Here is a 16,036-nt window from a genome sequence, read left to right as displayed (position 1 = left end):
CCTGAGGATTATGCCCCTGCCAAAATTTTAATTGCTAACTGGGGAGCCCCCACATGCCCTCTCCTTTGGGTGGCCCTAACGATACCCCTCCCCACCCGGCACCCCCGACCAGATGGATCAGCCAGGAAATTGACGTATTCCACTCCTCTCTGTTCCTAGCTGCACATTCTCTGAATCGGTAAAACTAACTGGCATACTGGGTCACCTTGTTATTTGTGTCTGGGCCTCACGCTCAAGAATTGGGTTTTGTTGCCACCAGGCACATGCTCACTCACCGGCTCTGCATGACGGCCACGCGGGGCGAGGCGGTAAGTGAAACCCACGTAGGAGAGCTCCACCGGGGTGTGAAATGGATTCTCAAAACTCGGCTCATTGTGCGGAGTAAGTTCATGTCGAAGCAACATTGTTTTGCTGCCGGAGAATCCAAGACTCAATGTGCAGCCGCAGCCAAAAAAGCAAACAGAATGTCAGGAATCATTAAAAAAGGGAGAGAGAATAAGACAGAGAATATCTTCTTGCCTCTATAAAAACCCATGCTATGTCCACATCTCGAATACTGTGTACAACTGTGGTTGCCTCATCTCCAAAAAGATCGCTTGGAATTTGAAAAGGTTCAGAAAAGGGCAACAAAAAGGATGAGGGGTTTGGAACGGCTGCCATATGGAGAGAGACTAAAAAGACTGGGACTTTTCCACTTAGAAAAGAGGAGACGAAGGGGGTGTGTGATGGAGATCTATAAAATCATGACTGGTGTGGAGAAACTGAATAAGGAAAAGTTAGTTCCTTGTTCCCATAACACATAACAATTGAAATGAATAGGTAGCAGGTTTAAAACAAGCCAAAGGAAGTATTTCATGTAGTGCACAGTCAACCTGTGGAACTCCTTGCCACAGGATGTTGTGAAGACCAGGACTTTAACAGGGTTCAAAAAAGAACTAGATAAATTCATGGAGGTTAGGTCCATCAATGGCTATTAGCCAGGATGGGTAGGAAGGGTGTTCCTAGCCTCACTCAATGATTCCCTGTTCTGTTCACTCCCTCTGGAGCACCTGGCATTGGGCACTGTGGGCAGCCAGGACGCTGGGCTAATGGGAACTTGGCTCTGAACCCACCCGGCTGTTGCTCCGTGTCTGAAACCGGGCAGCTGGAAAAGGAGCGGTTAGGTAACTGTGGGGCGGGGTGGAAGCTTTTCGGCCAGGCCGCCGCACCCCAGCACCGCAGGTGCGTTTCGCTTCGGTGAGCGCCTAACGAGCGCATTTTGACACCTGCCTGCTGGGCGTGTCAAACCCACTCAGGTGCTCAGCGGACGGCTTTGCCTCCAGGCCACCCAGCCCACCTCGCCGACAGGATAAAAGGGGCCAGGATCCGACGGGGTGCTCACCGCGGGGCGCCGTTCTCCGACTCCGCTCCCTGGCCCGCCGCCGCACGGACCTCGCCCGCCGCGATGAGCTGGCAGTCCAGCAGCCTCCGCTCCGGCGGGGGGCACAAGAGTTTCAGCGCCGTCTCCGCCGTGGTCCCAAGTAGCCACAGGCTCAGCTTCAGCTCCGCCACCGTCTCCAGAGGCGGTGGCGCTTTTGGGCGGCTCGGAGGCGGAGGGAATTTTGGCAGCCGGAGCCTCTATAACCTAGGGAGCACCAAGAGAATTTCCATCGGGGGCGGCAGCAACCTCCGGAGCAGCTTTGGGGGCGCAGCTGGGGGAGGCTTCGGGTTTGGCGGGGGAAGTGTTGGTGGCGGAGCCGGCTTTGGCAGGGGAGCTGGTGGAGGTGGGCTCGGTCTGGGGGGAGGCGGCGCTGGGGGCGGATTTGGCTTTGGCGGATTTGGCTTTGGCGGCGGCGCGGGTGCTGGTGGCGGGGGCCTGGGCGTAGGCTTTGGTGGGGGCCGAAGTCCGGCAGGCTTTGGCGGTGGCGGTGCACCCAGCGTGGGGACCATCCAAGAAGTGACTGTCAACCAAAGTCTCCTCGCCCCGTTGAACCTGGAAATTGACCCAAGCATCCAGCAGGTGCGGAAGGAGGAGAGGGAGCAGATCAAGAGCCTCAACAACAAATTTGCTTCGTTCATTGACAAGGTGAGCGTTGGAGCCGAACCTCCGGAGATGGGCGGGATGGAAGGAGGTCGGTGGCGGGAACGGAACGGAAAAGGCCCGTTTTCGTAGCAGGATCACTACTCACACTAATTAACTGCCAGCAAATTTCAGCGGGGTCACTGGGCTCGTCAGTTGGAGCAAAAATAACGAGCCGTCCGCTGGCACCTGAAAGGCAACCACGTGGAAGTGGGCACCAAACTCTCATGGGCTGCAGATGGTTCCTAGTTGCACGTATTGAGTCAAACTTTCCAGTCGGTGACGAAAATGAAGATTTCTCCCGGGTTCATCTCGGAAACGGAAGCCACGGGGATTTGATTTGCTCCATCCCAACCCCCACCACAGACCCAAAGAGGGAAGAAGGAAATGGCAACATGGAGATCAACATTCACAAACGTGTCATTCCTATTTGCATCCATGGTTTTTTTTTTTTTTTTTTTTTTGGACACTGTTTGAAATGGCAGTGAAAATGTGTGTTTGTGTCTAACTGGGACATTTTGGGTACGTCTAAACTACATGCCTCCGTCGACGGAGGCATGTAGATTAGCCAGATCAGCAGAGGGAAATGAAGCCGCGATTAAAATAATTGCGGCTTCATTTAAATTTAAATGGCTGCCCCGCTCTGCCGATCAGCTGTTTGTCGGCAGATCGGGGCAGTCCGGACGCGCCACGTTGACAAAGAAGCCTTTCTTGATCGGCACAGGTATGTCTCGTGAAACCAGGTTTACCTGTGCCGATCAAGAAAGGCTTCTTTGTCGATGCGGCGCGTCCAGACTGCCCCAATCTGCCGACAAACAGCTGAACGGCAGAGCAGGGCAGCCATTTAAATTTAAATGAAGCCGCGATTATTTTTATCGCGGCTTCATTTCCCTCTGCCGATCTGTCTAATCTACATGCCTCCGTCGATGGAGGCATGTAGTCTAGACACACCCTTTGTCTCACTCTCCCCTTTCTGCTAATGCTTGACCACATGCCGAAGTCTTGGTTTTTGCTTAGCCCCCTATCTAGGGCCAGCTCCATATTTCAGAGGGGTTTCCGTGTGAGTCTGTAATTTTAAAAACGAGTAGTCCTGTGTGTGTCTACAAAGCAGGGCTTGCCTCAAAATAAGCTACGCAAATCGAGCTACATCAATTGCATCGCTTATTTCGAAATTGGGAGCGTCTACACGGCACTGATTTCGAAATCGAGCACTCTTCCTCCGACTTCCCTTCCTCCTCGTACAATGCGGGTTCCAGGAGTCGGAGTATAGACGCGGACTAAGTTATTTTGAAAGCATGTTGCGGTGTAGACGTACCCTTGCAAAAATATAGATAGTGCCATGAGTTTTCATGCGCAAAGATCCCCCATCAGAGGAAGTGAGTGTTGCCCACGAGAGCTCAGGATGCTGTTTATATTTTTGTTAGTCTCTACGGATTTCTCGTGGTTCCATATTTCTGTATTGGGGTCTTTCCTTGGGTTTACTCGGACACGTGTCCTTACACAGGGGAGGCTGAAGTAACGACAGAGCCCAAATGAAGGAGCCGCCGTGGTCAACCCGCAGCTCACGAGCTGCATGTGGCTCTTCCCCCCCTCGTAAAGCAACCCCTGCACCCCTGAAAATGGCCCTCTCCTCTTGGCTCCCTGTGCTCTCCGGGGTAGGGGAGCCATCCGGCATGGCCATTAAAGATGGAGTATTAAAGATGGTGTCAGCCGGCAGGAGCCTGATGTGCCCAAAAAGCCTCTAAATGCTTTTTCTTAAAGGGGCAGAGTCCTTTTTTTTTTTGCTCTACAACTTTGTCCTAGCTCTTAGCGCTGGATCCATGCATATCTTGGCTCTTTGCCCGGAATGGGCTGGCCATCCCTGAACTAGATCATGCTAATGCTTTGCTACCAAGGAAGCAAAAAGTGATGATGCCACTCACAAAGATGGGGAAACTGAGGCAGTCAGACAGCCAACGACAGGACTAGAACCCAGATAGCTTGAGTCCGACCCTGTTCCCCAAGCTTCTACACCAGCCTGCTGCCGGAGTTGAGCTAGCCAATGGGAGAATTGCTGGGCTAAAAACAATGTGCCTGTGAGAACGTGGGGGTCGGGCCTGTTGGTTTTGAGAATATGGAGGGGTGGATTTAATATTTCCTCTCCACCAAGTTCTGGGGCATCAGCCGGCTGGCCAAGCTCTTCCATTAAATAGCTTTTGCCTGGTGGGTTTCAGGTCCGCTTCCTGGAGCAGCAGAACAAAGTTCTTGAGACCAAGTGGAGCCTCCTGCAGGACCAGGGTCAGAAATCCACCTCCAGCAAGAGCAGCCTGGACCCCCTCTTCGAGGCCTACGTCAACAACCTGCGGAAGCAGCTGAGCAGCCTGTTAAGCGAACGGGGGCGGCTGGAGGGCGAACTCAGGAACGTGCAGGACCTCGTGGAGGATTTTAAGAACAAGTAAGTGAATGTGTAAGGGGAGGGCGTTCCCCTGACCTGTGCCGACCTGTACAATACACAGCCCGCCCTTTTGGAAAGTGGGTGCCAGGTCCCCGGGCAGCCAAGGGAACCCCATAGCCAAGGAAGCTAATGGCATAGTGGGGGGCATTAGGAGGAGCATGGCCAGTGGATCTAGGGAAGTGACTAGTACCCTTTATTCGGCACTGGGGAGGCCACATCTGGGCCCCCCACTACAGAAAGGATGTGGATGCATTGGAGAAGGTTCAATGGAGGGTAATGAAAATGATTCGGGGGCTGGAGCACATGACCTATGAGAGGAGGCTGAGGGATTTGGGCTTGTTTAGGCTGCAGAAGAGAAGAGTGAGGGGGGATTTGGGATTGTGTGATTCTAAGACAGCGAGTTTACTGGGATTCAGGCTACCGTAATTGATCACAAGTGAGATGGAAGAGTCTGCTGCTGGAAACGGCAAATTTGTCAAAGTCAAACGCAGTTTCATGGAGGCACGTGGATTTGGAAGAGCTGTTCAGTGGAAACGCACTGGCAGGAATCTTCTCCGTTCTCGTTTTGTTTTGGTCACGTTGGAACATTTCATTTCAACGTGCCTGGTTTGTTTCATTTTGACTGTTACAGTGCAATGATTTTATATCTATGCTTAATATTGTACCGACTCCTATTTACCGTTATATTTAATTGCTAGCCGAACACACCGATCTGCTATTACTACAAACAAAAATATTTCAGTGGTCTGCTTTTTTTTTTCCATTGTGGAAAAAAAAATAGTCGAAATGTCAACCGTTTTGCTCTGGTTTAGAACGACAGCGCATTTTGAGATGTCTGAATTTCCCCCGGGGGGAAATTTCATTCTGCAACCAGCCCTAGTTGGACAGGTTGAGCCTGTCTTGTCCGGCTCTCTCTGGTCCAGCAACCTCCATGGTCTGGCATGATTCGAGTTTGCTGGATGGCCGCTTAGCATGGGGGTAGCCAAGTTTCCCGTAGTCCCATAAAGTTTGTGTACAGCCGCCAGTCCTGGCTCTCAGTGTTCTGGGCTGTTATTTTGCTCTAATTTACCCCTTCCCCACATGTCTTCAAAGAGTCCAGATGCTGTGGCAGACTTGGTAATGTTGCTAGATGGTATTTCCCGTGGCCCGGCAAATTCTCTGTTGTGGCACCAGTCAGATCCTGACGGTGCCGGACTCGAAAAGTTCGACCCGTAAGACGTTTTTCCAGAATTGCAACAAACATTATCAATGTATCTGTTCCAAGTGGTACATCTACTTTGTCCGGGCGTCCGGGGCCAAAAGCCAGGAGCTGGGCTGTCCAAATATGGAACAGAAAGGGAACCCATTTGGGTCTAGTGGCTGGCATGCATAGAACGAGGATTTGTTTTCTCCTGCCCCAAAGAGGTACGTTTGTTCCTTTGCTTCCATCCGCCATGGCTCGTACTTTGCGATCTGGGGTTCAGATCTTGCACCTGACCCTTCAGCAGCATTCCAGCTTTTAGAAGGGCTGTCCTTACGGTTTATGGTACCCTGCGTGGAGGCACCCCGATGTAGCGGTGCCCTGCGCAGCTGCATATTCTGCATACACCTAAGGGTGGTCCTGATTAAGGAGAAAAGAAGACAAGAGGAGATGAAACCCACAGGGCCATGAACCCATAGGGCGATGGAGCCTGAGGCAGCATCCAGATGTCAGATTCCCTATCTGGCTTCACTTCAGAGAGTGGGACAGAACCACCCCCACGTGTTTTACAAAAGTTGAAACTATGGAATTTTGAAAAGAAAACCAGTCACTTCTGCACTGCAGCGCAGGAAGAGAACGGAAGGGCAAGATTTCTTTTTTCCCCTCTAAATATGCTAGAGATCTATGAAATCATGATCGGTGTGGAGAAAGTGAATAAGGAAAAGCTGTTTACATGTTTCCATAACACAAGAAATAGAAGCCACCCAAATTAAATGAAGAGGTAGCAGTTTTAAAACAAACCAAAGGAAGCTTTTCTTCATGCAGCGCTCTGTCAACCTGTGGAACTCCTTGCCACAGGATGTTGTGAAGGCCAGGACTTTAACAGGGTTCAAAACAGAGCTAGATACATTCATGGAGGTTAGGTCCATTAATGGCTATTAGCCAGGATGGGTAGGAATGGTGTCCCTACCTCTGTCAGAAGCTGGAATGGATGACAAGAGAGGGATCACTTGATGATTCCCTGTTCTGTTCACTCACTCTAGGGCATCTGGTGTTGGCCACTGTGGTCAGACAGGACACTGGGCCGGATGGACCTTTGGTCTGACTCTGTCTGGCTGTTCTTATTCTTATTTTGAAGCCAAACATTTGAGCAGCACACAGAACCAGCGTGCGCACAAGACATGCAATTTGCAAAAGAGGATGACCGTGCATTTTTGCCGAAGCGATGATCATGCGACAAGAAAGGTTGCCAGGTTCATCTTAGACACAGGCGCGTGCACGTGTGAGCTCAGCCAAGACATTCCTGCCTGCCTCTCCTACGTGTTCTCATTCATTCCATTAATGAGAGCTCACGCTGCCTTCCCTTCCTCCAGGTACGAAGACGAAATCAACAAGCGCACGAATGCGGAGAACGACTTCGTGGTGCTCAAGAAGGTGAGCTGGGCAGACCATCACCCTGAGGCTAAGATCAATGAAAACGCTTGTCGTGTTTTCAGGAAGGAAGGCTGGGGCTAGGTGTCTGGGCCAATACACGTGGGTGAGTCAGTGGGGATCACATCCCAGCGCAGGGGACCCCGGGGCACAGAGCAGACAGCCCCCCCGCTCCATCACACCGGCCAGCCTCAGCCAGTGGGGGGAAGGGGCAGTGTGGGGGGCTTGGCTGGGCCCCTCCAGGTGGGCCCTGAGGGAGCCTGGCTGAGGCAGGTGCTGTCCTGGCTGATTGTGCCTCTCCTGAGGGTCTGGGACCATCCTTGGTGCCCCTAGTGGCTCCGCCCAGCAGGCACGTACCTGGGGAGTCCAGCCAGGAGGCAGGGCGTGGGGCAGGGGGTCCCTGGAGGACCAGAGTGGGGTGCTGGGCCTGGAGGGGGCAGAGAAGATCGCTGTGTGGTGTGCGCTACAGAGCGGACGGCTGGGCAGGGGTGGTGGGGCAGCCAGTGTGCGTCTGGCTCTGGGGAGTAGCACCCCCCATCACCGTGCCATGCTCCATTGCTCCCACGGGGGCCCACAAATAGATTTGGCACCAACTTGCCCAGCCCCTGTAGGGAAAAGCAGCTCGACCGCCACCCCGAGTCGAGCCCGGGGTGTCGGCGCCGGCCCAGGCCTCTGGGCTGCCGTGGTAACGGTGCGCCGTGTCTCTCAGGATGTGGACACCGCCTACATGAACAAGACCGAGCTGGAGGCCAAAGTGGACGCCTTGATGGATGAGATCAGCTTCCTCCGAACGCTCCACGACACGGTACGGACTCGTCTCCCGGTGCTCGGCCGGGAGCTGAAACACGCCCCTTGCCCCGGGGCAGGCGGGACGTGGGAGGGGGTCGGCGCCCAGTGGCTAGAGTGTTGGGCTGGGGTCGGGTTCCTCCTTGTGCCTTTTCTCCTGCTGTCTGGTCTAAGGGTCAAGTCATTTCGTTGTGGGTTTGTCTACATCCAGCTTGGGGGCTGTCTCGTCCTGTGCGTGCCCAGTGCTTGAGCCAAAGGGGCTCTGATCTTGGGCCAAGCCTCAACGGGTGCCAGCAGCATAAATAAAACCCCAGGCCGCCTTGTCTGGCAAGAGAATAATCGTTGGGATTTCTAAGTACCCAACCACCGTCCTACTCGGGGTCAATACAGCGACTCCATGCCGCTTCTGGGACTGCTAGCCTGTCAGACTTCCCTTCCTGGAGTGCGTTCGGATACTGCCCTTTGCAACACACTCCTGTCTCTGTGAGTGGCTTAAATAAAAACACCAGTGGCCAGATTCTGATCATAGACTCCTAGAACCCAAAGGGACCTCGAGAGGTCATCGAGTCCAGCCCCCTGCCCTCATGGCAGGACCAAATACTGTCTAGATCATCCCTGACAGGTGTCTGTCCAACCAGCTCTTCAATATCTCCAGAGATGGAGATTCCACAACCTCTCTGGGCAATTTATTCCAGTGTTTAACCACCCGGACAGGCAGGAAGCTTTTCCTAATGTCCAACCTAAACCTCCCTTGCTGCAGTTTAAGCCCATTGCTGCTTGTCCTGTCCTCAGAGGCCAAGGAGAACAAGTTTTCCTCCTCCTCCTTGTAACATAGTTCACTTGAAAACGGCTTCTCTTTTCAAGCTTCTCTTTTCCAAATGAAACAAGCCCAATTCTTTCAGCCGTCCCTCATCGCTCACGTTCTCTAGACCTTTCATCAGTTTTGCTGCTCTTCTCTGGACCCTCTCCAATTTCTCCACATCTTTCTTGAAACGCGGTGCCCAAACACTCCTTTGTAAAGCTGGAGTCACCTCATCGACTTCTGTGGACTTGCTCTGGGTTGACCCAGGTGCGGAATCACTTTGGATTTCGGCAGATTCACACTGGAATCTGGACCAACAATTCTAACGAGCACGGACTCTTTCTTTGGTGTGTGACACCGGTGCCGATCCAGAGCAGCTCCACGGACACACACGGGTTTTTCTCCTCATTGGCACCTAGGTGCATGGATGGGGAGGTAGGCCCAGCCTGTTTAAAGGCAGAGGGGGGTATCGGGACAGTCTTGCAGCAGAGATGGCTCAGGATGGCCACGTATTTCTGCAGGAACTGGCCCAGTTGAACGAGCAGGTCTCCGACACCTCCATCATCCTGTCAATGGACAACAACCGAGATCTGGACCTTAGCAGCATCGTGAACGAAGTCAAGGCGCAGTACGAGGACATTGCCAACCGGAGCCGCACCGAGGCGGAGTCGTGGTACCAGACCAAGGTGAGGGGACCTCTCGCCGGCGGAACCGCGATGTCCGTGCCGCGCTTCGGTGGGCGTTTTGTTCCTTTCCCAGGCCCAGGCGGGTGTGGGAACGAGCTTGGCTCGATATTAGAACATCAGAACAGCCCGACTGGGTCAGACCAAAGGTCTGTCCAGCCCAGTGTCCTGTCTGCCCACAGTGGCCAATGCCAGATACCCCAGAGGGGGGTAATCCTCAACTGATCCTTCCCCTGTCATCCATTGCCAGACACACAGAGGCTAGTGACACCATCCCTACCCATCCTGGCTAAGAGCCATTGATGAACCAAACCTCTATGAATCTATCTAGCTCTTTTGTGAACCCTGTTAAAGTCCTGGTCTTCAGCACATCCTCTGGCGAGGAGTTCCACAGGTTGACTATGCGCTGAGTGAAGAAAACCTTCCATTTGTTTGTTTTAAACCTGCTGCCTCTTCATTTTATTGGGCGACCCCTAGTTCTTATATTGTGGGAAGAAGTAAATAACGTTTCCTTAGTCACTTTTTCCACACCAGTCGTGATTTTATAGGCCTCGATCACATCCTATCTTGGGGGTGGGTTTTTTGCACTCGTTTCTGCATACTAGTTTGAGGAGCTGCGAGCCACCGCCGGGAAACACGGCGACGACCTGCGGAACACGAAGGGGGAAATCTCTGAGCTCAACCGCATGATCCAGAGGCTGCGGGCCGAGATCGAGAACGCCAGGAACCAGGTAGGAACGAGCCGCGGCACTAGGGATGGGAAACCTCCGAACTGCCCATCCCAGGTTTCCTGCCCCCCCCTTCACCCGCCCCCAGCTTGGGTTCTTGCAGGGCTGCGAGGCTGCCTACCCGCACCTGCTGCAATCCGTGGATGCTGAGCCGTCCCATGGGAGTCATTTCATGCCGCCCCACTGAGGGAAACTGCCCCTTAGCCACCGAGCAGCTTGCTCAGCCAAGGACAGGGTGTGGGTCGCATGAGTGGCCCTCCTTCATTTCAATGGGGTGCATGTGGCCTGTGCACCCTTTTCTGCCCCTCTCCTCCCCCCCCCACACCTCTCGTGCACTGGGATCCACACTGCCCTTCCCCCCAGAGTTCGAACAGCTGTGAATCAGCTGATTCGTGGCGTTCTAGCTTGGGGGGAGCCAGAACGGACCCCGGATCAGCTGATTCGTGGCGTTCTAGCTTTGGGGGGAGGAGCCGGAACGGAGCCCGGATCAGCTGATTCGTGGCGTTCTAGCTTTGGGGGGAGGAGCCGGAATGGAGCCCGGATCAGCTGATTCGTGGCGTTCTAGCTTTGGGGAGAGGAGCCGGAACGGAGCCCGGATCAGCTGATTCGTGGCGTTCTAGCTTTGGGGGGAGGAGCCGGAACGGAGCCCGGATCAGCTGATTCGTGGCACTCCGAAAGGGCTGGGAATGTGGGGGAAGCGTGCCCAGTGCCCCAGTGCATGAGAGGTGGGTGGGGAGCGAGGTAGATAGGTGTCTGTGGCCCACAGGCGGCCCACGGGCCGTAGGCTGCTGACCACGGCCAGGGAAGGTTGAAGGAGCTCTCTTCCAGCCCCACCAAGCCCTTGCTCATCCCTCCTTTCCCGTTGCTTCGGTGCAAAAGAGCGCAGGAGATGCGCCCTCCTCTAGGGAGGAGCGGGGCTGCGTTGTGTCTCCTCGGTGAGCCAATGTCGCCCAGCGCGCCCGTGGATCGGTTCAAGCCATGCCGCTCTCAGACCGGCCATTGTGCCTCCGTAGCCCCTCCGGGGTGATGATGGTGAAAAGCCGGAATAACGAAACCCCTGCAGAAATCTGCTGGCCAACCCCCCCCCCCCCCCACCGGGGCTAGCAGCAGCCAGGGCAGATAGGAGCCAGGGGTTTTTGCCTGAGAGTTCTGTCCTGCCCCAGGAGGGGGTGGAACGTGGTGGAAAAGGCCCGGGGGGTTAAAGGGAAGTCCGCTCCCGCCCCCTGCAGTGCGCCAACCTGCAGACGGCCATCGCGGACTCTGAGGAGCGGGGCGAGCTGGCCCTCAAGGACGCCCGGGCCAAGCTGGCGGAGCTGGAGGCGGCCCTGAACAAGGCCAAGCAGGACATGGCCCGCCAGCTGCGGGAGTACCAGGAGCTGATGAACGTCAAGCTGGCCCTGGATATCGAGATCGCCACCTACAACAAGCTGCTGGAAGGAGAGGAGAGCAGGTGGGGGCAGGACAGAGCACAGGAGGGGAGGGGGAGTGTCTTCATCGCCGTGATTCAGACAGGGAAACTGAGGCACGGAGCGTCCATTGAGATCAGCTGCCGCACTCCAGGGGCTCTGTGCTCCAGGGGGCTGCTGTAGGGCTCTGGTCACTGCAGGGAGCCAACCTCAACCTCATGCTGCCCCCAGTCTTGGCTGCTGCCCCCAGCCTCCGCTGGCCCTTCTGCCCTTAGGTTCCCAGGCCTGGTTCAGGAGCCCCCGTGCTTCTGCCGGAGAGTGCCGGTTTTCAGAGGTACACCCGGTACACGGACAGTTATCGGGTTTTACGGTAATGGGGGGCCGTTACGACGTACCCCCGACAGATGCAGACTCGCTTCCTAGGCAAACGTGCAAACAGATGGGTCTTGACGGTCCCTTTCGTCCTTAAAGACTCCGAAGAGCTTAGCCCCCGCGTGCCGGGAAGAGCCACCGGCACGAACGCCGGCCCCCGGTGGCCAGCAGGCGGGTCCAAAAAGCCTCCCTACCCCCGCTGACTTTTTGTTTTTTGTCGCCCTTCCCCCCCAGGCTGACTGGAGAGAGCGTCGTCCCCGTCAGCTATTGTAAGTCGCTCGGGCATTTCCCCCTCCTGACGGGAGCCGGGTCGGGGGTGATGTCCTAGGCGGGGCGAGGGTGGGAATTTGCTCCCTCGATGGCTGGCCCCATTGTGACGGCGAGTTGGGGTTCCCCTGATCCGGCACCCCCGGAGCAGCCAGAACAGTCTCCCCCAGCCAGTCGAACAGAGGCGTTTATTGATTTCCCAGAATACAGCCCAGCACAGACAGGATGTGGCTACCGGGGGCAGGGCCAGGATGGCTCAGGCCCTAGGGTTAGGGTCCATCACCCCTAGCCCCCAGCTTAGCCCGTTCTCCCAATGCTTCCCAGACAGCCACTGCCTCCCCCCAAAGCCCTGCCCCTCAGCCAGGTGTTGGTCTCCGCCTTCCTCCCTTTGTCTCTCTCCCTGGGAGGCTGAGCCTGGGTGTCTGAGTTAACCCATGTGGGTGAGTCAGTAGGAATCACATCACAGTTCAGGGGGACCCCGGGTTACAGAGCAGACAGCCCCCCCACTCCGCCATATAAGGGTCTGCTGCTTGCTAGTCCCAGAGTCTAGCCCCAGGTCTTTTTGACACCTACTTGTGGCCACAGATTGTCATGGGGACCTAATTATCCATTCTAGACCCTGCGGCTACTCATTTCCATCCGCTCTTTTAGTGCCAGGCATCCCAAGTGCAATACTCAATTGTAGGAGCAGTTATGATCCCGTGTTTCGGGGAACGCAGCGCCTGGTACGACAGGGCATCTGACCAGCCAGTGGTTTTCTTGCAGCCGTGGTCAGCTCCAGCGCCGGAGGTGGTGGCGGAGCTGGTTTCGGAGGAGGGTTTGGCGGCTTCGGCCTAGGAGGAGGCGGAGGAGGATTTGGCTATGGAGGCGGGAGCGGCCTTGGTCTCGGAGGAGGGAGCGGAGGGCTCGGCTACGGATGCGGAGGAGGTCTCGGAAGCGGAGGGTTCAGCTTCGGAAGCGGAGGAGGGCTCAGCCTGGGCTATGGAGTTGGTGGCAGCAGTGGGATGAGTGTCGGCGGAGGGAATTTCAGCACCGGGAGTGGCAAAGGCACAGGGATAGGAACCAGCGTGGGTGTGAAAATTGTCTCCAAAACCTCTTCCAGTAAGAAGACCTTCAAGAGTTAAGTTTGAGCAATTCTCCACTGCTCCGGTGATAATTATGCACACCCACCTAGGTATAACTTCCTCTTGACACTAGCCCCCGTGACAAAAATCCACCACTCTACCAAGAAAACCCCTGTAGTAAATCCTCCATCTTTCATTAGTTCAGCTACCCCCTGATAGTTCTAGCATGAATGGTATTGACCCAACTTGTTTCCTGACATCATAGCTTTTAAGCACTTGCATCCTAATTCAGGAAAGCTGCTAAGCATGTACTTAAGTAAAGCGTGTGTTCAAGTATTTTCTGAAAGGGACTCAAGCCCGTGTTTAAAAGCTAAGTGCTTGTGTAAGGGAACAGGTGTCTGCTCTCCCTTTGACTCCAACTACTCTTTTTGTCTTGGGAGCGAGCTCGGAGATTGATTTATCATGTCTGCAGCAGACCCGATACACTGATGGCCAGTGGATCGATGGCTGCAGTGTCGACCCTCCGCCTAGCGTAGACAAGGCTTTTGACTGCAGTTTGTGACACCTGAGAGGTTGCCAACCTTTCCAAGCTCGCCACCCACACCGAAGAACTTAAGGGAGACATTTTTCAAAAGAGCCTAATGGATTTAGGCACACACATCCCATTAAAAGTCATTCGGCCTCGTTAGTGCCTTAGAAGGTCTGTTCCAAAAATCTATATTTAGGCTCCACAAATAAGTGGCTTAGTAGGCACAGACGCTGAAGTCAACAACGCCGTGAGAAGTTCGGCACTTCTGAAACTCCGGCGACTGTTCGGAAGCTGAATATGGATTAAGGAAGTGGTGAAACTGACTTTAGGTAGCTGCCTTTGAACATGTTCGCTACAGCCACACTGATTAGATGCGCCAATGGCTTATCAAATGCTAATCTTCATGTGCTTTTCTTGAAAGGAACCTTTACCCAATTGTGCTACATTTTCAACACTAAGCCCAAAGGCAAACATGAGATTTACCACACAGTTTACATGTAGTCTTGTGGTCATGTGTTACCAAAGGCTACAGTGTACAAATGCCCACATCTGTTTGTGTAAGAGCTCTAGTTTTGATCTACTGGGAATAAAACAAAATTAACCAGGGCCAGGTCGGATTTCCAAAAGAATAATTATGCTGTAATGTTTACACTGACAAAAAGACTCTAGCTAGTCTCGCTCTGGATAACGTTTTTTTAAGCGACAGAGTAATTAATGTAGGAGCCTAAGTCCTCTTGGCCTTCCATGAGAATTATGCTTCTTAGTGATTTAGGCGCTTTTGACAAATTTCGTCTGTATACACGCAAAAGACAAGGAATGGGATTTTCAAAAGCTCCTAAATCAAATTTTCAAATATGCTCAAGTGACTTAGGCATTTTCAAAAGTGACAGGCATTTGGGGCCCCGATCGTCAAAGGTATTTAGGTGCCTAATTCCGATGGAAATTAGTGGGAGTTAGGTGCCTAAATACATGCCTTATCTGGGTCTAAGAACTAAAGCCTCATTGAAAGTCAATGGCATGAAAGCTCCTAAATTCCTAAGTCAATTTTCAAAATAGAACCTTGGCACCAATTTTTTAAGAGAGTTTGACACCTAAAGGTGCTCAGAGGTGCCCGGTGAGCATTTCAAAACCATGTATGTGCCCAACACGGTAGGGCTGTGTCTACACTGGCCACTTATTCCTGAAAATCAGCCGCTTTTCCGGAATAACTTGCCAGCTGTCTACACTGGCCCCTTGAATTTCCGAAAAAGCACTGACGATCTACTGTAAGAAATCAGCCGCTTTTCCGGAAATACTATGCTGCTGCTGTTTGGGCAAAAGTCCTTTTTCCGGAAAACTGTTCCGGAAAAGGGCCAGTATAGAAAGTACAATAGTGTTTTCTGCAAAAAAGCCCTGATCGTGAAAATGACGATCGGGGCTTTTTTGCGGAAAAGCGCATCTACATTGGCATGGACGCTTTTCTGGAAAAAGTGCTTTTCTGGAAAAGCATCCTGCCAATGTAGACGCGCTTTTTCCGGAAATACTTATAACGGAAAACTGTTTCGTTTTAAGCATTTCCGGAAAATCATGCCAGTGTAGACATAGCCTAGGTGTTTAAAACTCTACTAGGTGCCTATATAGCTTTACAAAGCTTATCCCCATAAGTGCTTTTGAAAATTCCACCTGAGATCTCTGCTCTGGACTTTTTACAGTACTGAAAGAGAAATATATACAAAAAGAGTAAAAAAGGAGAGAAAAGTGAATGTGTGTTTTAAAAAAATACTTTATGAACCATTTACTTTTCCAACAGGGCAATTTTAACTCTGATTAAATGGCTATTAAGAATGAATCCAGTAAATCATAGTACAATTCTTAAGACACACATGTGGAACATTCAAGCAACATATATCACAGATGATAAAATATATATTTGTCCACAGAGGTTAGACTCTCATGTAAGTCACACTGATGCAAATCTGAAATATTTAACTTGGTATTAAGAAGTTACTCCCTATTTGCTATTGAAATTTGAATCTGTCATGCTAAATAATTTTATATTGCACTTCTAAGTATATACATCAGTAGCAAAAGACACAGCAAAAGTCCCTAGAACTGAGTTATAGCTAAAATTTATCTGAACTGCCTTCATGCGTCCTATTCAGTTTTTTTTTGTTTCTTTCACGTTATTTTTTGTGATTGCACCACTAAAAAAAGTTACAGTTTTATATACGTCTTCAAGAATAATGACAAACAATAATTACTCTGTGTTTTACTCCCTTTTGGCTTTTTGGAATGTGTCCAATAAAACTGGATTGT

General features: G+C 52.6%; 1 protein-coding gene across 1 annotated transcript; it reads left to right on the top strand.

The window, feature by feature from the left end:
* Positions 1 to 1,375: 1,375 nt before the first annotated feature.
* On the top strand, positions 1,376 to 16,036 carry LOC102462511 (keratin, type II cytoskeletal cochleal-like). The gene is made up of 9 exons (XM_075901666.2): positions 1,376 to 2,065; positions 4,273 to 4,493; positions 7,047 to 7,107; positions 7,814 to 7,909; positions 9,214 to 9,378; positions 9,981 to 10,106; positions 11,333 to 11,553; positions 12,116 to 12,150; positions 12,914 to 16,036. The coding sequence occupies exons 1-9, from the start codon at positions 1,445 to 1,447 to the stop codon at positions 13,270 to 13,272; spliced, it is 1,905 nt and encodes a 634-aa protein (XP_075757781.2). The 5' UTR covers positions 1,376 to 1,444; the 3' UTR covers positions 13,273 to 16,036.

Source organism: Pelodiscus sinensis, chromosome 31, assembly GCF_052426305.1.
Source record: "Pelodiscus sinensis isolate ZL-2025 chromosome 31, ASM5242630v1, whole genome shotgun sequence".
NCBI classification, from domain to species: domain Eukaryota; kingdom Metazoa; phylum Chordata; order Testudines; family Trionychidae; genus Pelodiscus; species Pelodiscus sinensis.
This window is presented reverse-complemented; position numbering and strand designations above follow the sequence as displayed.